At 42.0% G+C, this 23,075-nt stretch overlaps 1 protein-coding gene across 1 annotated transcript in view; it reads left to right on the forward strand.

The window, feature by feature from the left end:
- Positions 1-590: 590 nt before the first annotated feature.
- Positions 591-23,075, forward strand: part of LHFPL1 (LHFPL tetraspan subfamily member 1) — a 41,016-nt gene continuing 18,531 nt past the window's right edge. The window contains exons 1-2 of the mRNA XM_031675281.2: positions 591-1,114; positions 10,855-10,953. Of these exons, the coding sequence (XP_031531141.1) occupies positions 664-1,114; positions 10,855-10,953 (550 nt within the window). The 5' untranslated portion in view covers positions 591-663. The remainder of the gene's footprint in view (positions 1,115-10,854; positions 10,954-23,075) is intronic.

The following is a 23,075-nucleotide window of genomic DNA, read 5'->3' on the forward strand; positions in this document are numbered from 1 at the left end:
ATTTGGGGGAAAAGTGGCTGAACAGTGCTGTCTCCGTGATAAACAAAGGCTGTGAGACTAGGCACTCCTTATTTTATTTACCTACTTCAACCTAGCTGATGCATTACTGTGAAAAGCCCATATTGATGCTCTCTTGGACACCTTGCCTAGGTCAAGTGGGCATATCCCGTAACTCCATGGTGAGCTCTCCTTCCCTCTTCTCCCCTGTAGCAGGGGCAGACCCTCTCAGGTGATTTCCTCCTTCCTTCACTTTTTGCAAACCACTTGGTTCTTGACCCTCTTGAGATATTGCCTCTTTCCAGGCCTCCAGGTCAGCAAGGCCATTCCACCAGAAGCAGCAGGCTCTCTGGGCAGGCTTGGTTTCATTTAGGCACCCCTCCTGCCACTTACTGCATGAGCTAAAAGCTGCCTGATCAGGCTGCATTTGAGTGGGAAGAACAGTTCCTAATTCAGCTCTCTGTTTTTTCCACTGCAGCCTAGAAACCATAGAACTCTGAATCAGGTGGAAGGAAGGGAAGATGGGAAAAGTGCTGGAAAGCAGAATCCCATAGGGGCCCAAATGGTCCCTGAGAGAATAATCTTATCCCGAAGCAAGGGCCAAGTAGCACATAAGTGAGCCCCAGGACTGGCCAGCCAGATGAAAAATAGGCTGATGAAACCTACATGATAACTTTCTACATTTGGTGCTGTGACCCAACTCATCTCCCCATCCCTGCAGAGAAACCTGGGACCATGAGGAGCAGCCTGACCCTGGTGGGGACCCTCTGGGCCTTCCTGTCCCTTGTTACTGCTGTGGCCAGTTCTACCAGTTACTTCCTGCCTTACTGGCTCTTTGGATCCCAGCTGGGGAAGCCAGTGTCATTCAGCACATTCCGGAGGTGCAACTACCCTGTGAGGGGAGAGGGGCAGAGTCTGATCATGGTGGAAGAGTGTGGGCGCTATGCCAGCTTCAGTGCCATCCCAAGCCTGGCCTGGCAGATGTGCACGGTAGTGACGGGTGCCGGCTGTGCTCTGCTGCTCCTGGTGGCACTGGCTGCTGTCCTGGGCTGCTGCATGGAGGAGCTCATCTCCAGAATGATGGGACGTTGCATGGGAGCCGCACAGTTCGTGGGAGGTAAGACTGTGTTGCTGGGATTGGGTAGGTTGGGGAGCCTGGCAGGGGTGGGGGGAGTGGGCGTGTTGCCTTATGGGGAAATCCACTGTCGGCTTCTCCTCTTTGTCCAACTCTATGGCTGTGAATGGGGGCTCCTTTGAAACATCTAGTCTAGGACTCCCCAAAGTACATTCTACATGGTTTCAGTCACAGCAAGGTTGACTAGTCAGCAGAGTTGATATCTGTTCTTTAGCCTCCATGTTCATCACCTTCTTTTGCCTGCAGGGTGCCCATTTATTATTCAGGTCTGCTTTCCAGGGACAGCAACTTATACTCTAGTATTATTGCTCCAAAATCATCTTGATCTCTAAGAACCCTGATCTCTGGTAGTTATCTCAGAGGATAGCGAGCTGATAAACACAAATACACAGGTGCTAATTACTAACAAGAGTTTAATGTACAATCTTCACCAAAAAAATAGATCTCTAATGGTGAAATCCTGGGTACCAAACAGACTGTAGATAATGATTATTTGGCCTACATCTAAGGCTAACCCTGTCTGCTAGCCATTAATAGTCTATTCAGATTTCTTATAGCGCTGACTTACCCATTTATCTTTTCCCTCATTAAGGCTCCCTCTAAATTTAGTGCAGGAGATCTGGGGTGCTGGCAGTGTGTGGATTGGCTAGGAAAGAGCAAAATGCAAAAATGGCAGACTGTAGGAAGGCAATGGGAAAGTTTAATTTGAACTGTATGAGAAGAACAAGCAAATATGTTAGCAATTTTTTACACCTGGATGAAGCACTGGGAAAAAGCGCCAGTAGAACCTATTGCTGAAGTTTGTTGTTGCTCATGAAGCTTTAGGATCATTATTCACTGTCACTGTCATCTCCATTAGCAGCACAGTGTGGGCAACTGGAGCCAGGAAACTTAGATCCCACTCTGGCTCTTTCACTAAATTGCCCCATCGCTGTAAGCAAATGACAGTGACCTCTCTCGTGTTCCCTCTCCTTCTTTTCTTGAATTTATTCATTGGCCAGATAACCCAGATTCTAATTTTCTTTCTTCTCTCCAATGACTGCATTCAGGTGGCCTGAGGTGAGATGGTAGTGATGAGCTAAAACAGTGCTGCTCAACAGGGGCTGATTTTTCATGTATACCCCCTCCCCCTGCCGGGGAACATTTGGTAATGTCTTTGAGACATTTTTGGTTATCACAAGTTGGGGAAGGTGCTACTGACATCCAGTGGGTAAAGGTGAGGGATGCTGTTTACTATTCCACAGTGCCTAAGAACAAGACAGCTGCCCACTCCCCAAAATGAAGAAGTATCTGGCCCCAAATGTCAATAGTGCCAAGGTTGAGAAACCCTGAGCTAAGGTATCATAGTTTCCTGGCCTTCTTATGAAAAGCACCAGATTCTCTTTGTTGTATCAGTTAAGGTGTTGTTTTCTGTTTTCCTCTTTCCTCAGGCTCATTGTAAACATTTAAATTTGAATAAACTTTCTAGCCTCCTTTATCTCTGAATTTTTCTACTCTTTAGCTGTTAATGATTGTTGGGCCACACTGGAAAGTCGTTGGATTAATTTCTTTCTTCCCCTTGAAAACTGTAGTACAGAACCAGTTACTAAGATTGGTCTAAGCCAATGACTCTGTCCCCCTTTGGGGACTCCACAGATATCAGAAATGAACCCTAAGTGGGCTCATCTTTCATCTGTATTCTTGGGCATCCTATAGCTACCTCAGCACTTCTTTGGGCATCTTATTTCAGGAAGTGACACTTGCCTGGCAAGAGAAAGGGTGCTCCTTGCAATTCATATTTATCGCCCCAGAGCCCAGCTCAGTGCCTGGCACAGAGCAGATATTCAGTAACTGTAGAAAGAATGAATGTATGGCTAAAGAAATGTGTAGTGTATTTTGGGATAAGTTGATCATGTGAGAGCTGGGTTAATTCACATCTTTTCCTTTTTTTTTTTTTTTTGCCCAGGTTTCCATTCAAGGGTTATTAGCACCCTGAGTTCTGACCTGAGTGACAACTTAGCCTCACTTGCTTTTCTAAGAGTTTCCAACAGAGAGTGAGGAGGGGCTAACTGGTAGGAATCAGAAGGCCACTAGCAACAGCCTCCATCAGACTCCAGGCATTAACAGTGGCTCCTCCTCCCACCTTGCTTCCTATCTTGGGTTTGACTGAGACTTTCGCAAAACCCTTGTGGTTCTCCATATAATATGTTTTGGTTGATCTTGCCTGCTTGGTCCAGAAACTCAGAGGAAATTGTTGCAGGGAGATGTGGATAGGTAATGGAGATCTAGACACTCGTGAAGTGAGTGGGGAAGAACTTTGGCTGAGTGGCAGGTGTCATACAGAGGCGGTGGAAACATCAGTATCATTTCCATCTCATATGATTCTGCCGTTCTATGTTTCCCATTGACCCCTGCTTCTAGGAACATGGTCACAGTGTTTACACTTAGATGAGGGTCTTTCAAGTTCAAGAATAAAATGCCATTTGACAGTTGTCATGAAAAGAGTCAAGATCCAAGGTGTGCTCCAAGGTTTATCCCTGGGCAAGGGAATGATATTGAACAGGTTGCTAAATTTACACCGTTTCCCCATCTGTAACACGAGCCAACTAAGAATCATTCCCACATCCTTTTTAGAAACTGGGGCCTGTCAAGGTTATATCAGATGTTAAGGAATGGCGAAGGCTGCTTAAATGTATCATATTTTCTAGGAGCCCCTTGGCACACGACCATTATCCAAGGCTCTTCAAAGATCTGTGGGTCTGACCCCTCAGGGACGGGCTCTGCTAGCAGCAGGAAGCCAAGCCTGAACAGCGTTTTGAGCCCCATGAATAAGAGACATAAGAGAAAGAGCTGTGGGGGTTAAGTTTAAGCTTGTTCAGCTGAAGGAAATTGATTTTGTTGCTCCAGGCCTGGCTGCTTCTCGGCAGCTAGTGCATTAACCAAAATACATCAGGGGGAGGAGCCAATTTGTTTCAGGTCCGGTTTATCTCTGCCAGACCCCAAACCGCTGAAGAGATGGAGTATCCATTAAGAACTACTCCCTCCCCCTGCCTGACTTTTGTTCCCCAGTTTGGCGGCTGCCCACAGAGATGAGCGGTGGGAAGTGGGAGAGACAGGAAGAAATAAAGAGCTGCTGGCCTGAGTCATACTCAGCAAGGTGACCTGATGGGGCCCTTGGGTCCCATTTGCTCCACCTGCAGCTGATCCAGCTGGACAAATGTAGGGTCCAGAGAGCCTTCCACTGGGACCTTCGTGCCCTGCTCCAACCAGTGAAGGAAACATCTGGCCAGGAGATTATTCCAACCCTGGGGATGTTGAGGTTTCCAACCAGCCGGCCCCCAGTCCCTGACAGCAAGGTCATTGTTTACATCCCCCTGTGTACACATATGTAAGATGCTTGTGACCTACTCTCTACCTTCAGGGAGAGCTCACCAAAGAAGAAATAGGTGACAAGTAAATATAAGGGACTCTTGGCAGGAAAATGTGTAAGATCTTGGATCGGGTTACTTGAGGGAAGCCAAGAATCTTTCCAGAGCAGGGAATGTATCAGAATCACCTGGAGTGCTTAAAAAAAACGTGGACTCCCCGACTCTTCAGTCCTCTTTCCCACACTGATATACACAGCAACAGGTGGGAGTCTGCGTGTTTTGAAGAATCTCCCCCAGTGACTGATGTGTATGCTGTGTTCCCTTCCCCCAACCCAAGCGAGAATCACCACCCTGGGCTTTTTTGGAGGGGCTGGGGGCAGGTTAAAAAGATAGAATTCCACACACCCAGACAGGCACGAATGTTTTTCTCCATGGACTGTCCTAATGCTGTGTGCTTCAAGCTGAAGGAAAATTGCCATCGGAGACAGATTGCTGAGAACCTGATTCAAGGAAAGGGTGCTGTTTTCCAAAAACCATTATCTTCCCTGGAAACCATGCATTTCCTAGAAAGTCTTCCAAAGTTTCGCCAGGCATCATTTAATTATCCTTACCATGCATAACAAGGATTATAAAAGTGGCTTTCTGTTTGGGAAGTGGTATTTTAAAAAGTTAACCTACTAGCAAAGACTCCTGTAGCAAATTTGGAGCAGAGCAGAGAATATGGTCCAGGGCTTCTGACTCTCAGCCCTGGGTTGTGCGCACTGGTGTATCAATTTTTCTTTCTCCCTTGGGAGAAGAAATGCTGCCACAGTGTTTTTCGGAGTGGCCCATGAAGCACTGGTATAAGAATGTCCTGAGTTGCTTGTTAATGCAGATTCCTTAGTGCCTTTCTAAGTCTGCTCAATCAGAATGGACGCCTGGCACTCTGCATTTTACACAGCCTCTAAGGCTGATTTATTTTTGAAAGGATAGTGTGACATATTTCAGATATATGCACCACGTGGCTTAAGAAATAGACTATCACCAATGTAATTGAGGTCTCCTTCATACCCTACTCATATTTCCTGGTCTCCACAGCAAAAGTAACTACTGTCTTGGATTTGTTAATTCTCTTTCCGCAACGTGGTTCCAGTACAAATTAACGTTTAAGAACCTCTGCTCAGTTTTGTTCAGGCTGTTTCTTTTTTTCCTGGAGTTCCCTTTTCTTCCATCTCTGCCTGTAAATGTCTGTCTTTCTCTCAAAGGCCAGGTCAAATGCAGCCTCTCTGGGAAGCCTCCTCTGATCTACTTTAGAAATCTCTAGCAGGAGTGAAGTGCCTCATAACTCTGAGAGAGAATATGCGTCAAATGAATGAGAGAGGGGTGTGGGGGAGTTCCCTGGGAAGGCACAGCTGAGATACAGCTGGAGGGCAGACATACATTTTCCACTATGATTGTGTTAGAGTTGTTGCAAGAGCAATACATTGAGCCAATTAATAACAAATTAACCCACACTAGGCTTCTGCTCAGGGCAGTGAATTGGAACTACCAAATGACCGTATTTGGACAGACGTTTGGGAATGGGGCACGAAGTGTAACACAATGTCTGCCCACTCAACAGTTGTACTGACGGGGTGGGCACAGGGGGTTGATAACACCCAGTTGAGGAGGCTTTCTTTACCCCAAGACAAAGATCAGGCATCTACCTATTTGAGAATGCGCAGCTGGGAGGGGCTCCCACAGCTGTTGAGGTATGGGGAAGTAGTAATGCTGGCAGCAGGGGACGACTGAGGGCAGCTAGGATCTGGTTGCAGGGAGGGTTCTGAGGTCTGTCCAAGAGTGTGTGCCCAAGGCTTGTATTGGCGCTGAGGTTGCCGCAAGGGCTGAAGCCAAGTGAAATGTCCACCTCCAGGCCTCTGCTTGGGCAGAGCAATGAATCAAATCTATAGCAACCATGTTTGGGGAGGACACTTGGTACACTCTGCGACAGGGGCTTCTTGTGGAAGGAGCAGCTGAGGAAGGGAAACAAGACGGCAGCCCAGCGGTCACCTGCACATATGCAATGAGAGGTAAGGATGGTAACACAATCTGAAGGGCTTTCCCTTTCTAGAGGCAGGTGAGAATAGGAAAGTACCCAGCTGAGCAGATGCAGTTGCGACAGCCTTTTCCAAGGGGGGTTGTGGCTGGAGGGGCAGTTAAGCTCGGAGTTAGCAATGGCATGTAGAGGTATGGGAGCCAGGGCTACAGCTCATACCTGGTAGGGCTGGGATTTAAACTAGTTTTCTCTGCCATCAGAACTCCTGCTTTTACTATTTTTAGTGGTGTTTTTAAGTGTTGGTGCTAGGACCAGATGCATTAGCATCACTAGGGTGCTTTTGAAATGCATATTGCTAGGCCAGAGTTACTGAATCAAACACCTGTGTGCGAGGCTCAGGAACCTACATTTTAAATAAATCCCCAGTCTTCCAGTAGGTGGCAGGGCCTGGCACTGGAAAATGACTTCTGTGTTACTATTTGAAGTACATCTTCACAATCTGAAATTGATAAGAACTGTTGGGAAAAATATAATTAAGGCGAAATTATCCCATGACTTCATTAAAAAAAATGCCTCCCAGGACATCTTTATCCATCTATGATCAAATATAATAGAATCCTCTGTCAGTTACAAGTTCAATGTCTCCATGAAGCATATTTACAACCTTCTGTGTGCGCCAGGCTAAAAGGCAAGAGGGAGGATGGGGGATAGGAGGGGTGGTAGGGCAGGCTGGGCAGAGGGTGAAGCTACATGCACTGGGGCAGAACACGTGCCTGGCAGAGAGTCCTGGTCTCTGGCCTGGTGCCTGTGAAAAAATTGCAAGATAACAGCTTCAACCAGGTGGCTTTTAAATCAAGCCCTGTCCAGCTTTTGGCTTTTCAGCTGTTTGTAATGAGGACAAAAAGGTGAGAAAAAAATTAGCATGGAGAAGATAGATGGAAACTGAGAGGAGCCAGAGGGAGAGGTTGCTGTTTAATAATAATAATAAATCTTTGGGGAGCACTTTCTATGTGCCAGGCATTTATGAGTTTTACTTCTTGAAACAGCCCTGTAAGATAGACTACTATTATTCCCACTTTAAAAATAAGGTGACTGACGCACAGAGAAATTAAGTAACTTGCCTAAGGTCACACAGCCTCTAGGTGACAGAGCTGGAATTTGAACTTAGGTCTAAACTGACTACAGAATTAATCTCTATTTTTTTCCCAGCTTCATTGAAATATAATTGACATATAACATTGTGTAAGTGTAAGGTGTCCACCATGATGATTTGATACACTATTTATTATGAAATCATGACCACAATAAGGTTAGATAACACGTTCATCACCTCACATTATTATTTTGTGGTGAGAACATTTAAGATCTAGCCTCTTAGTAGCTTTCAGGCATATAATACAGTATCGTTCATTTAAGCCATCACATGCTGTCTCTCTAGATCTAACGCCTACAAGGCTCCTAATGCCTGCTAGAGATATCGTTGCCAAAAGATGGTCATTTCTGGACACCTGTCTCTAGAAGGACAGAACTTCTAAGGATCTCTCTGATTAGTGAGGAAAAATGTTGCCCCCAATTGGTTATGTGACCTTGGGTAAATTGCTTTCCCTCTCTGGGTCTCAAAATCCACACCTCTAATGTGGAGGGATTGGAAGTAACAGGTAATCTTCAAAGACCTTCCTTCTCCAAAATGCTATGGCTGTATCAGGTGTTAAGGATGATCCCCCATCCCTACCATAGCGATCCCTTCAGAAGGCTTCCCCCTTGGGTAGCGGAGGTGAAGGAAGCCGTCTCTTAGGTAGGCAGAGCATACTCTGAAACAGGTGCATTTACTAAGCACTTATGACATACCAGGTACCAAGCATATATAGCTGAGGCTAAATATGGCCCCTCCTTTCAAGGAACGCCCTTTTTTATAAGAGAAGCAGAGAACAAACAGTTGTGAAAGATACATATCACAGGATGTTTTAATCGCAGGAGCAAGCACAGGGTGCTACTGGAACAGAGGAAAGGAATATGTAACTTAACCTGGGGTGGGGGGCTGGGGGTGGGCAGTGGGGATCGTGAAGAAAGGTTTCCCGGAGAAGGTAATCCCTGACGTGAGCTGCTCGGTAAGGTAAGGTGTAAGTCACGGAAGGGCCGAAGAAGATGGAAGGTTCCCCTGCCACATCAAGAAAGGCACTTGGCCAGCATAACTTCCTGCTTGAGAAGTCAGAGTTCATGCCAGTCCCAGGGATCTGAATGTGGAGGTTGGAAAATAGAACTGCTGTTCTTTTTAGAAACTTGTGTTCTTTTCTTCCTAGTCTGTGTGGGAAAGCTCACTTCTAATGAACTCTTCTCTCTGAAGGTAGGCACTGAAAGCAGGAAAAGGCTGACGTTTCATTTCCAATTTGTCCTTAACCCATTGCCATGCTCTGGGTTCACGTGCTCTGGCTCAAACCTCATATCATAGAATTTCAGTTTATCTGTGGTTAAAAAAAATAGTGTCATTCAATTGCCACTGGATAAATTCCAGAGCCTAGAAAAGTCTTTGAGCGACAAGTTTCATTTCCTTTAAGATTATGAGACAGATAAGAATGTCTTCTAATTTTAAGCATTCCACTGAACGGAAAGTTTAACCTTAATTGGTCATTCTTTTAGTTTCTAAACCCTCTCTCGCTGTCAGAAAGTTCTCTCTGTTTTCCTATTTAAACCTTTCTTGCTATTTCTTTAGATCCTTTTATATATTTTTTTTTCTGGCCTCTTTGAGTATTGAGAATAGCTGGTTGCCATGCTGCAGACAAGCTGAGAGAATTACTTTGAAATCTTCTTCTGAAAGGATTCATCTGAAGGCAAAGTGGGCTTATTTGAAGGCGAAGCGGGCTTATTGGCTTCTCCGCGTGCATGCGGGATCTTCCTCAGTGAGGAAAGAGGCAAAGGGGAGAGCAGTGGTCCCCGCAGCAGCCTGTCGGTCAAACGTGGGCTTCGCGGAGGCGCTGTTTCACGTGTCAGCTTCTGCAGCCACACTTGGGGCACGTGACCTTCCCATGCCCTTCAGTGCAGCACTCAACTCTAGTGTTCCTGTAGTTAGGCTCTCTGGGTTATAAGTAGCAGAGACTCACTTGAGTTCTCCCAACAAAAAGGGGGCTTTTTGTAACATAAGAAAAGTGGAGCTAGAAAGCCACTGGGAAGGCTCTTTCATGAGCAGTATGGAGTTTTCCTCCATGCTATATCTGCTTCATGCCACTGAATTCTCTCCCTCTACCAATCAATCAGTTTGCTCAGCTTACCCAGAATTGATGTCTATTCATAACTTTGGATTGAAGTTGGCTTCAGCTTGACAGAGATTTGATTCTGCCTCCTGGTGTGTTTTTTTTTTTCTCCCTAACTTCTGCTCCATCTGCTAACTAGCTCAGCATCTCTATGTATCTTGATTAAAAGTTCCAGAAACAAGGATCTGGCCCAGCTCATCTCTTCAGAGCAGGATATGATGTCACCTATTACTGGCCAGCCAATGAATTGGCTTTTGTGTTGCTTTTGTGTCAGACGCCAATGCTTACTCCAGTCAAAGGCACAGGGGTGTCATAGGTTATAAAATGCAACCCTAGGCAGTAAGCAAGAGCTGTAGATGAGGCAGTTGTCCTTAAACGGCAGTGTCAGCAAGCCGACCCAGACTTTGTATCTCTGGTCAGAAGAGTAAGGTTATCACTAAGATCACAAAGAGCTTCCCTGACCTAAACAAAATGGAGAATGCAACGGGCACAGTGGAAGGTATTGGAGGCCAAAGAAAGTAGGAATGCTTAGTGTGCAGCTGGAATGATTTCTCAGAAGAAGGAAGTGTTTCTGGAGGAGGGAGTATGGTGCCCCGCTCGCCAGGAGAAACCTACCTAATGTGTATGTTTTCCACAGAGCTCAGTCTGGCAGCTGACCTCAAGTTACAGAAATCATGACCTGCCATCAATGAGTAGGGATTGACCTGGCTCTTAGAAAAGGCTGACTTGTAGGAAAGAATAGCAGTCTCTACCTTGTTATTCTTTGTAAATCAGACCAAGATAGAAAAGGAGTCTGAGTGGAGAGGCCAACTCAGCTAAGTCATTGCCAAAAGCATTTTGGCTGTGAAAAATTCATTGTCCTGTCTCAATTCCCAGTAATGCCCTTTGTTTATGATTTGTCCCCTCTACTATCTACTGCAACTCACCACCTATGGCACAGAAAAGAAATCCTTTTGAGTTGGTGGTGTCAGAGACATTGAGGGTAAAAGGGGAAAGGTAAACTCTGAGTTGAGGAGGCAGAATTTAAGCTGAGCTAATCCAGAGGGAATGTTGGGGTGACAGAAGACCTATCATATTTTTTTTCTACCTGTGTATATGCTTTTTTTTTTCCAGGACTGCTGATAAGCTCAGGCTGTGCATTATACCCTTTAGGATGGAATAGCCCGGAGATAATGCAAACATGTGGGAATGTCTCCAATCAATTTCAGTTAGGTAAGGTGGCCTGTGCAGGGTGGAAGTGATGGTTCATTGGGAAACTGTTTTTCAAAGCGCTTTACCTCTTGGAGGGACCTCTGCTTCCTGGTGGTACCTGCTCGAGTTTCTCACTATGTCAGTTTGTGGGAAGTGGTGGCTTGGTCAGACTCAGGGGGTCTTGCTAATTTACAAGGGTTGAAAATAAATTCTGCTTCTTTAACTATGCCTCTCCACAGCCTTTATGCACTTTTACCCAGAGCCCTGTGATGGTTTGGGGCAGCCCTATCTATGGAGGGATTTCAAATTCTTGGAGACCACTTATTTGCCATCCCCTGAATGAATCCTAGTCCCTGTTGGTATTTCCTTCTAGGCACCATTTCCCAAATACGGATCAACAGTATCTCTTCTCACTTTCCACTGAGGACATAACAATAAGTAATTTGTTTTACATCAAGCATTAGGAACCTAGCTTAAATATTGGGGAATTGTTACTGGCATTTTTACATTATTGCTGGCATGTTAATAACAAAAGGTGTTAGATATTAAAATGGGTGACCGAAGTAGCTCTGGACTCTTCTATGGTTGCCAACTCTCACTGAGAATGGCTTAAGTTCACTATTGTGAATTAGAATAAATTAGACTCTAATTGGAAGATTTCCTGACCTACCATGATGGAAGAGAGTAGGAGGGGAAATGTCTAGGTTTCCTTGAGTATTCTCAATTGTAAGAGAGGATTTTAGAACAATGAGGCCAGCCATTCCCTATAGCTTATGATCCAATACTTCCCTTTTCTCTCTGTTGCTTCAGATTGTTTTCTTGAGTCTCACCTGACCCATTTTTGGAGGAAGGAGTTGTTTACTGTGCAAATATAACATGAGGAAAGGGCTATATAGAATATGTGACAAATGTAGACCCTGAATGTCCAGTGTTCCTGGCTCAGTGCAGGACCGACTAGTAAGTATAATAATTCTGTCATAGGTGAAGGAATGAATAAATACGTGGGGGCAGGTGCTGAAGAAAAAGGAAGCAAGCCACTGGTGCTGCTAGCCAGGGTAGAGAAAGCTGAAGATTTAGCACATTTCTCCTACTTAATTGTTAGACTTACCATTCTACTTAAAAAAACAGCTTTACTGATATATAATTCACATACCATAAAATTTGCTCTTTTAAATGTACAATTAGTGGTTTTTAGTATATTTACAAGAATGTGCAATTGTCACCACTATCCAATTCCAGAATATTTTCATAACCCCCTAAAGAAACCCCTTACCCACTAGCAGCCACTCCTCATTCTTCCCTGTGCTCAACAACCACCCCCCATCCCCCATCAAAAATGTTGAGTATCTTTTCATTTACTTATTGTCCATCTCTATATCCTTTTTGGAGAAATGTCTATTTAAATCGCTTTTGCCTATTTTCAACTGGGTTATTTGCCCATTTTTTGTTGAGTTGTAAGGGTGCTTTATGCATTCGGGACACTAGACCCGTTTCAGATATATAATTTGGAAGTATTTTTTTCTCATTCTGTGGGTTGTATTTTCACTTTTTTGATGACATCCCTTGAAATACAAAATTGATTAATTTTGATGAAATCCCCTTTTATCTATTTTTTTCTCTTGTTGCTTTTGTGCTTTTGGTGTCATAGTGAAGAATACAGTATTGCCAATTTCAAGGTCCTGAAGACTATTTTAGCTATTCTGATCTCTTGCGTTTTCATGTGAATTTTAGGTTCAGCTTGTCCATTTCGGCAAAATAGTCAGCTGGGATTTTAACAGAGATTGTGCTGAATCTATAGATCAGTTTGGAGAATACTAGTTTAACACTGATCTTAACAGAGATTGTGCTGAATCTATAGATCAGTTTGGAGAATACTAGTTTAACACTGATCTTAACAGAGATTGTGCTGAATCTATAGATCAGTTTGGAGAATACTAGTTTAACACTGATCTTAACAGAGATTGTGCTGAATCTATAGATCAGTTTGGAGAATACTAGTTTAACACTGATCTATAGATTCAGCACAATCTCTGTTAAAATCCCAGCTGACTATTTTGCCGAAATGGACAAGCTGAACCTAAAATTCACATGAAAACGCAAGAGATCAGAATAGCTAAAATAGTCTTCAGAACCTTGGAATTGGCAGTTTAGTGATATTAAGTGATATTAAGTTTTCCAGTCCATGAACACAAGACGATGTTCCAGTGAGTTAGGTTATCTTTAATTTCTTTTGATAGTACTGTGTAGTTTTCAGTATAGAAGTCCTGCAACTTTTTGGTGAAATATATTTCTAAGTATTTTATTGTTTTGATGATATTGTAAATTGAATTTTTTTCTTAATTTTATTTTTGGATTACTCATTGTTAGTGTATATAAACACAAATAATTTTTCATTGTAAATTGAATTTTTTTCTTAATTTTATTTTTGGATTACTCATTGTTAGTGTATATAAACACAAATAATTTTTCTGTATTGACCTTGAATACTGCAGTCGTGCCAAACTCCCTTATTAATTCTAATGATGTTTTAGTGGATTACTTAGGATTTACTATATATAAGATCATGTTATCTGAGAAGAGAGATAGTTTAAAGCATTCCTTTCTAATCTTTTCCTGTATAATTGCTCTGGCTGGAATCTCCAGAACAATGTTGAGTACAACTGGTGACAGTAAACATCCTTGTCTTCCCCTGATCTTAGGGGTAAAGCATCCAGGTTTTTACCATGAAGTATTTTTTTAATTCTTATTTTTTATTGAGATGTGGTCGATTTACAATATTAGTTTCAGTTGTACAGCAAAGCAATTATTCACCATTAAGTATTGATGTTGGCTAGGTTTCTTTTAATAGATAGCTTTTATTAAGTTGAGAAAGTTCCCGTCTATCTATCCCTAGTGTAAGTGTATTCATCATGAAAAGGTGCTGAGTTTTTGTCAAATGCTTTTTCTTTACCTACTGAGACAATCATATGTACTTTATTGATTAATTTTCACATGTTAAACAAACTTTGCCTTTCTGGGATAAATCATAGTTGGGCATGGTGGGTAATGTATTTCATATGTTGCTGGATTTGGTTTGTTAGTATTTTGTTGAGGATTTTTTCATCTATATTTATTAGGAATATTGGTCTGTAGGTTTCTTCTGACATGTTGATTGAATTTTAGTATGTGGGTAAAAATGGCCTCATAGAATGAGTTAGTTCTTTGATTAATATAAAATTCAAAAGAGAAAAATTGAAGATGTGATTTGCATGTAGTCATTTGTCAGTTTTCTGCACCAGTCGCCACCTCCAAGGACCTAGTTCCCAAATGGGCAATTTATGTGTGGCTGCCTCTGTCCCAAGTTGATGGCCTTCAATCATGTTTACCACAGGATTATTATTTTTCTCTCTCTTCTTTTACTCATTTTTTGTTCTTTGTGTCTCCATTGTATTCTCTTCCTTTATTTACCCTTCTCTCCTGTACCATATGTCTGCCTAAGGGCTCTAGCTCCCCTCTCCTCAGTGCACTGGGCACTGTTGTTCTGTGGATCTTTAGGGATGAAGGGATTGCTGAATCCTACTTGAGTCGAGCCCACTTAGTTCCTTTTTTGAATCACCATTGCATTCTTCCAACTGCCTAAGTGTCTCTCATCCCTTGGAGGCACACATTTCCTGCCCATATTCTCCAATTACATACCTCTATATTACCACCTTTCTGGTTAATGCTGAAAAGAGACAACCCATGCCACTCCTAACCCTTCTCTAGTCAGCTGCCCAAACATACATGATAATACCAACTCTATTAACAGTCGTTCCCTTGCAATAGAGAGGTGCCAGGAGCAGCAGTAAAACATGTAGTAGAATTGAAAAAGAAATATTTTATGATTTGATGGGAATGCCAGTGCTAGAAGTACAGCCTTTCTCTTTAGACTTTTCTTTAATACTCTGGAGATTCTGGCAGTGTAGAATCATCCTCAGTACACCTTAGATATTGTGTGGATGGATGAATGAAGTAGGAGAGAAGTACCTTGGGTATCCAGTGGATAGGCTTTTGTTCCTTCTTCCTTGAAAGGCAGCATGGTATACTGAAAGATCATAGGCTTTGGAGCCAAAGATCTCAGTTGGTATCCAGGCTCTGCCACCTACGTAGCTGTATGGGGTAAAGTCACTTGATGTCTGTGTTTCAGTTTCCTTCTCTATTAAATGGGGGATGATAACAATACCTATCCCAGTGTTGTTGTTACAGTGAAATAATAAAAGGTATGTTAAATTACTTGGCACAGTGTTTGACTTAAAACAGACAGTGATCTTCCTTAAAAGATAGCAGAGTAGAATGTTCTGGGGGTAGACTGTCAAATGATGGCATCACTTTGATTTGACTGTAGGCTCTGTACTATGTGCTCTGTATTTTGGGAAGGCAGAGTCACAGAGCCAAGATAGACATGGACCCTACTTGAGAAACAAAGATTCTTACCCTGATTGGCTTGAGAGAGATGAAGGGGGTAAGGAGGACAATAGAAGCAGGCATTGCCAATAAGCGAAAGTGATTCTCAGAGTAACTAAATAGGTTTCTCACTCTGACACTCTGGATGGCTTCCTGTAGCCTCCAGTATGAAGGGGTCACACTCATGTCTTCAACTCCTCTTTCCCTAGGTTTCCCATTCAAGTTATCCTAAACCATCCACAGTTACGGTTTTCAGTCCTAACCTGAATTATCAAAGGTATAACTTGTATTAAGGCAGCAATCTTGATATCCGTGTTGAATTAAAGATAGCCACAAATGCTTTGGTACTCTTCCCATAGGGAGGCCGAGTCTGTCTCTACCCTCTATCCTCCTAGTCTGAGCTGGCCTACCTACAACTGCTTTACCCAATATAGTATGGCAAAATCAAGTTCGTTCTAGGCCTAGCCTCGAAAGAACATGTAGTTTCCATGTTGGTTTCTTAGGGCTCTGAGCCATCATATAAAAGAATCTGACTACTCTGCTGAAGAGACCGCATGGAAAGTCCTGGAGATACTTGGAGACAGAGAGAGGCTCAGCTGAGTCCAAACTTCAGCTACTTCTGCCAAGACACCAGATGTGTGAGTGAAGCAGTCTTGGACTCTCCATACTAGCCATCTGAATACCACTGAATGACCCTAGTTGACAATTGCAGTAGAAGAATTGCTCAGCTGAGCCCAGACCAAATTGTGAGTGACAGAGCTATGAGATATAATAAAGTAGTGGTTGTTATAAGCTACTATATTCTGGGAGTGGTTTGTTATACAATAATGGATAACCAGGAAAATGCCAAATCAGATCCATATAAATTTAAGACTGTTCTTTTTAATCAAAAGTAATTTATGTATGTGACAAAATAAAACAGTACATAAAGATTTAAAATGCAAAGTTAGTCTTTTTCCTGACCCCAATACCATTCCCCATGGAAACCATTACATTCCTTTTATATCTCTCTAGAATTTTTAATAAATATAAAAATATGTGTTTCTAGGCATATCTTTATTTTGTCCAACCGAGACCATATTACGTATCTAAGTGTCCAGCCAGCTAGCTGCACTGCTCTGCACTTCACATTTCTCACTTGCCAGTATCTCTTGGAGAGCTATCAACATTTATAGGCCTCCCTCCTACATTTTAGACACACCATATTTTTTCTGTTGTAGGAATAGCATAAACCCCACAAGGGCAGGGATTTTTGTCTATGTGATTAAATAACTTGCCTAAGGTCATTCGGCTGGTAGAGTGGCAGAGCTAGAATTTGAATTCTAGAAGTTTGGTCTAGGTAGCAACATTCAACAGAAGTTTCTGCAGTGATGAAAATATTCTGTCTTGCTGTGTGATGTGTTAGCCACAGCCATGGGTTGTTGTTGAAGAGTTGAAAAATTAGGTTTGTTAGACTGAATTTTTAATTTTATTTTATGATTTTAAATTTTATTTATTTTTTAATTATATATATATTTTAATTGAAGTATAGTCGGTTTACAATGCTGTGTCAATTTCTGGTGTACAGCATAATGCTTCAGTCATACATATATTTGTTTTCATATTTTCACCATAAGTTATAAATATTTAGTTTTACTAATTTATCTAATTGTATTAATGTAATTTATTTTATTTTATTAATTTAAATGTAATAGCCACAATGTAACCAGGGCTTGAGAGTCTGTGCTCTTAGCTGCTACACTCCTCTGGAGAAAAGAGCCTACTAAGGAGACTCAGGAATAGCCAGAGAGACATAAAGAAAATGAAGAATGTGGTGTCCTAAAAGCCAAGAGAAGAGAGTATGTCCAAGAAAAGGGCACAGTCAGTTGCGTTTAATACTGCTGCAAATTGCTAGATGAGGATAGAGAAGTGACCGCTGGAGTCAGCCAGGCAAAGGTGACCTAGAAGAGCAGTTTTGGAGTTACAGATATTGGAGGTATTGTGATATGAGGAAAGTGAAAGCAGCATGTATAGACAATTCTTTCAAAAACTTTGCTATAAAGGAGAGCAGAGAAACTGTGCAGTAGCTGGAGGCAAATGTAGAATGAAGACAGGCTTTTACTGAGATGGCCAGATGGTTGAATGATGATGGTATTGATCCCTTCATGGAGAGAGATTGATGCAGAATAGCAAGGTCCTTCAGAAAGTGAAGGTGCAATGAGGAGGACTTGACAAAGTGAACTGAAGGTAAATGAGAAATTTCAGTTGATTTCAACTGATTTCCTAGTACACATATTTCAGCTTTGCTGTGATTTTCAAAATAACATTAGATCTGCAAAACTATGAGGGCGTTCCTTTATACCTAATGGCCTATAAACACTGGATATACAAACAAGCCCCACTGAGAATTTAGAGAAGCTAAATACTTCTAACGGGACATAGCTGTTTTCAAGCAAGCTTATAAAACCATTGTGTTATCAGTAGCACTTAATTCTAAGGTAAGGTCTGTATGTACTGTCTATCAATGGATCATGCTTGCAACATATTCTCATGAATATGATCTAATCTTATCCTCAAAAGAGTAGTCATAGCAAATGGTAGTATGCCCATTTTATAATGAGGAAACCCTGAGGTATGGAGAGGTACAGTGATTGTGTAAGGTCATATGGCAAGTTAAAGGCAGAACTGTGAGTAGACCCCATCTTCTAATTCATTGTCCTGTGTGTACTACAATGACTTTTTTCCTCTCTATTGGTGAGGGTGTATCTTCAATCATTTGAGAATTTTTTCCCGTAAGAAAAGAAAATATATGTATATTACACACAGACACAATGGAATATTATTCGGCCATAGAAAACAAGGAAATCTTGCCATTTGCAACAAAGTGGATGGACCTGGAGGGCATTATGCTAAGTGAAATAAGTCAGAGAAAGACAAATACTATGTGATCTGAAAAAAAACAACCAAACAACACCACCAACAACAAACAAACTCATAGATAAAGAAAACAGATTGGTAGTTGCCAGAGGCAGGGAGTGGGGGCTGGGCAAAATGAGTAAAGGGGGTCAAAAGGTATAAACTTCTAGTTATAAAATAAATAAATCCTGGGGGTGTAATGTACAGCATGATGACTATAGTTAATACTCTATTGTGTATTTGAAAGTTGTTAAGAGAGTAGATCCTAAAAGTTCTCATCATAAGAAAACAATGTTTAACTATGTAGTGATGGGTGTTAACTAGACTTGCTATGGTGATCATTTCACAATATACACATATAGTGAATCATTATGTTGTACACTTGAAACTAATATGTTATATGTCAATTATATCTCAATAAAAATAAGAAAATAACAATCAAATATTTTAAACAGAGAAACAAAACATTAATCATGAGCTTGAACTGAAACCTACAATGGGAGGGACTTAGGAGATCAATCAATGGGCACATTTATAGTTACTGTGACCCAATAAGCACACTTGACTTTCTCAAGCCCCCGCAACTAGGTGGTTGGGACTAGCATATTGACTCCTCATGCGCACTATAGATGATGCTCAATGGCAGTCCAATATCTGTTTGTTGAATGAATCACCTATTTAGTGAGGATGGTAAAGTCAGACAAAAGCTCCTAGCAACAGCCCTGTCAGGTGCAAACTTTCTCACACTTTAATTGGATTAAGTAAATGAAAGATTTAAGCTGAGAAAGGTGTTTTGATGGTTGTTAGTTGGACTCCAGCCATCAAATGAAGATTTCATGGACTTGATCCCACACAAATGAATCCTCAGTTCAACATTAAATTGGTGCATTTAACTCCATGTCCTCGTTATCCTTATCCAAGCCTCTAATTGGCTTCAACAACAGGAGGAGCCAGGGAAGAACCTGTGGGAGGATTGCCTCGTGGTAAGAGTGGGTTTTTTTCATAGCTATATCCTTAGTTCTGTGACCTTGGGCAAGTTTTTCAGCATTTGGGAGCTTATTGCTACTTCATATGGTTGTTGTGAGGATTAAACAATATTATACACACAAAACACCTCGTACCGTGTTTGGTATGTAGTAAACAGTCAATAGTTTTTGTCTGATGTCATTGTCATCATTATAATGACACCAGTTGTCAAAATGAAAAGATTCCCAGTGCTTTAGTTTTCAGAAAAAGCACCTATTACAGCAAGGAGCCACTGTGTACAGCATGATGGATAAAAACACAGGTTAACAGTAGAAAGATCTGGGTTCAAATGTGAGCCCTGCCACTTACTAGTTGTGCATCTTTGGGCACTTTACTCAACTTGTCTGTGGCTCCATTAACGAGGATTGATAAAAATATTTTCCCCCCTAAGGTTATTGAGAAGATTAAGTGAAGTTAAACGTACATACAAAGCATTCAGCACAATAGTTTGCATTAAATGTAACTTGCTGTTAGCAGGCAATCAGCTCAGTTCTCAAGAGCCTCTTTGGAGAGGATGCCCCAGGCTTGGCTTCTGGGAGGGAGGGACGGAGGGACCCATTCAACTTGACAAAGGCCTGCAACAGAGGCTACCCGAAGGCCTTGTGTGTGCTCCCTGTGTTTCCTCTCTCAGAGGCCCGTTTCCTTTTTTCTCCCATCATTTCCTGTCATTCTTGCCAGTTCAAAGCCTTTTATGGTGACTTGGGGTTTGGCCTTTATGGGTTCAGTTTACAGGCATTTCCTGTTACCTTTCCTGTTGGTTTCCTTCTTTTTGGACAGTGTTTTCCTGTGCTCAGCAGAGCACAATGAGGCAGTTTAATACATCATCCTGTCCACAGAGGGGCAGCAGAAGTGTGGTAGAAACAGCCCTCACCTGGGTATCTGAATGGCTAGGTTTTCATTTTCCTAAGCTTGCTTGGGCATGTCACTTTCCCACTCTGAGCCTTGGTTTCCCTGTTTTTACATAGACGGCATTCAACTAGTCTGATGAACAACCAGAGACCCCAGATCCCTACCTAGGTCCCCGTCGTGCCCTGTCTACCTTTGTGGTGAGGCCCTTGATCTAATTTCATGTTTATTTGGCTCTTAAAGACCAGAAGGATGGTGAAGAAATAAACCAGTCTACTTAAGGTAGCCCTCCTAGAGGAGAGGAAGCTTTTAGTATCACTCACCCATGGGGGTGGGGACGAGGGTTTGGCTGCGGGGTTTGCCAAAAGCAACTCATTCACTGAGCAGCATTAGTTAGAACGCCCTGAGCAGTCAGTCCTTCTGGAAAACTTATGGTTCAGGTATTGCTTAATGTTTTTCAGTTGCCCTCCTTGCCCACAGAGAGGAGTCCATCCAAGGGGAGAAGCTAGGCTAAGCTGGAGGTGGCAGGAGGGGATCAGTGGGTGAGGGAGCAGCTTAATTCAGCCACATATCCCTGGTGCCTGGCACACTCTTGGCACTCTCTAAACACTGCACTGAGTGGAATGAACAAATTGTAATTTGGCTCTGTTGCCACCTTATTGTGTGACCATGGCAAAGTCATTTCAGATCTTTATTTGTTGTGTTTTTTAAATTGAACTATATTTGACATATAGCATTGTATAAATATAAGCTGTACAACATGTTAGTTTGACACATTTATATATTGTAATACCATTGCCACTGAAGTACTCATTAGGACCTATATCACATTACATAATTATAATTTCTTTTTAGTGGTTGGAATAATTAAGTTTTAGTCTCTTAGCAAGTTTGTACATTAGATCTCTAGGGTTTATTTATTACTTGTTCTAATTTTGCAGCCTTAAACATCATCTGTCCTATTCTGTCACCTCCCAGCCCCTAGTAACCACCATTTTACTCTCTGTTATTTTTTCTTAAATGAGTTTGGCTTTTTTAGATTCCACATATAGATTTCAGTTCTTTAGGCTTATTTCCCCATGACTAAAGTGAGGATGATCTTACCTGCCTTCAGAGATTAGAGGCCATGAAATGACAGTTACTACGTGAAAGCAGTGCTCTGTACATCAGACCACCACGTGATGGCGGTAAAGTCAAGTGGATTCATTCCGTTCTATGCTGCTTTCCGGTCCTGCCTCTGATCCTTAGGTCAAAGAATATAATTCATGCTTCATTTCCTTGCTACTGTTTCCTTCAGCCGATTCCTTCTATAAACCTCAGTATCAGCTTTCTATGTCCCCCTCACCTTTAGTGTTTGTTTTTCCCTGTGGAGTCTGGAATGATACTGTATCCTAAACCTTTGTTTTAAAATCAGAAAGCATTTTTAAATGGGGGTGTTGATACTGTAGCATGCATTTCACAGGGTTCTTGTGAGATTAAAATTAAGTGATGTACCTAAAACATTTAGTACAGGGCCTGCACTCAATAAATGTTAACAATAACTGCTATTATTATTATTATAGGTTAGGTTGACCCACAAGATTGTTTTGTTTTTGTTTTTAAATGCTTATTTTTTGGGGGGAGGTAGTTAAGTTTACTTATTTATTTTTGGAGGAAGTACTGGGAATTGAACCAGGGACCTTGTGTATGCTAAGCCTGCACTCTACCATTTGAGCTATACCCTCCCCCTGCTTTTGTTTTTGAATAAAGTGAAATAGATTTCAAATGTAGGAACCAGAAGGAAAACCAGGAACAACCCCTGCACATCCTAGGTTCAATTCTCTGGCAACGTTAGAGTTAGGGGGTGAAAATATGTCTGTGTGTTGTGCCATATGACTTTTCCAAACCATCTTCACCAAGCCCCATCATGGTGAATTGGGAGAAATTGCATGTGAATGTATCTTTCAAGTGAAAACCCCTAGCAATGTATCGAGCATACTGTAGGTTCTCAATAAATGTTGATTCCTTTCTACTTTTCATCTCAAAGCGACCAGTTTGGGGTAATGATATGGTATGGTTCTAGTGGTTCCTCACTACACTGTGTGTTGGAATCATCTGGGCCTTCTCCCCAGACATGATTCTGTAGATCTGGAGCAGGGCCTAGGAATCTGTATTGGAAAGCTCTCCCCAGACATTCTTGGAAAGTGGTGGACTAGTTGAAAAGTGTTTCACTGTGAGAACAAGGAGCTGAGAAGTATCGATCATTCTCGGTGCCGTGCTAAGTGTTCTGTATGTGTCATCTCATTTGACCTTCACAGCTGCTTTGAGAGGTAGGTAGTGTCATTACCATCATACCTATCTGGGAGCTGAAACTCAGAAAGATTAAATGACTTGCCTAGAGGTTCTGTTTGTAAATGACAGGGAATGGTTTTAAACGTAGTTCCCAGTGACCCTCATTCTGGCCCCTTCTCCCTGTACCACGTGACTTCCCAAGCACACAGGTGCCTGGTCCAGTCTCTATCTATTAAGTGCAGAACTTGGTCAGACACTTCATCTGGCTGCTCATTTGTTTACTCTATAACAATATTCCTCCTTATGGCTGGGACTTGATGGATGAATAAAACAAATGAAAGAGGATTAAATGAGATAATGGATGGAAAAATTGCATTGTAAATTGTAAAGTGCTATACACATGTTGTATTATCTGTGACATTGGTTATTGCTCAGGGACCTTGGGCCCCAGGAACATCTCTGTGGTCTATATCTGTTAACCAAAGGAACATGGATGGAAATAGCTGATGCTCAAAGCTGACATTGCTGGTATGGGGTGAAGCCAACGGCTGGAATGAGGGTGCACGTGTTCCTGAGTTGTGAGGTAGGTCAGCTTGCCAAGTCGGGCCTTTTCTCACCTTTAAGTATTTGAAGATTATGTCAAAAATAGATAAGATAGACATTACTATATATAAAATAGATGA

This window comes from Vicugna pacos, chromosome X (assembly GCF_048564905.1).
Source record: "Vicugna pacos chromosome X, VicPac4, whole genome shotgun sequence".
NCBI classification, from domain to species: domain Eukaryota; kingdom Metazoa; phylum Chordata; class Mammalia; order Artiodactyla; family Camelidae; genus Vicugna; species Vicugna pacos.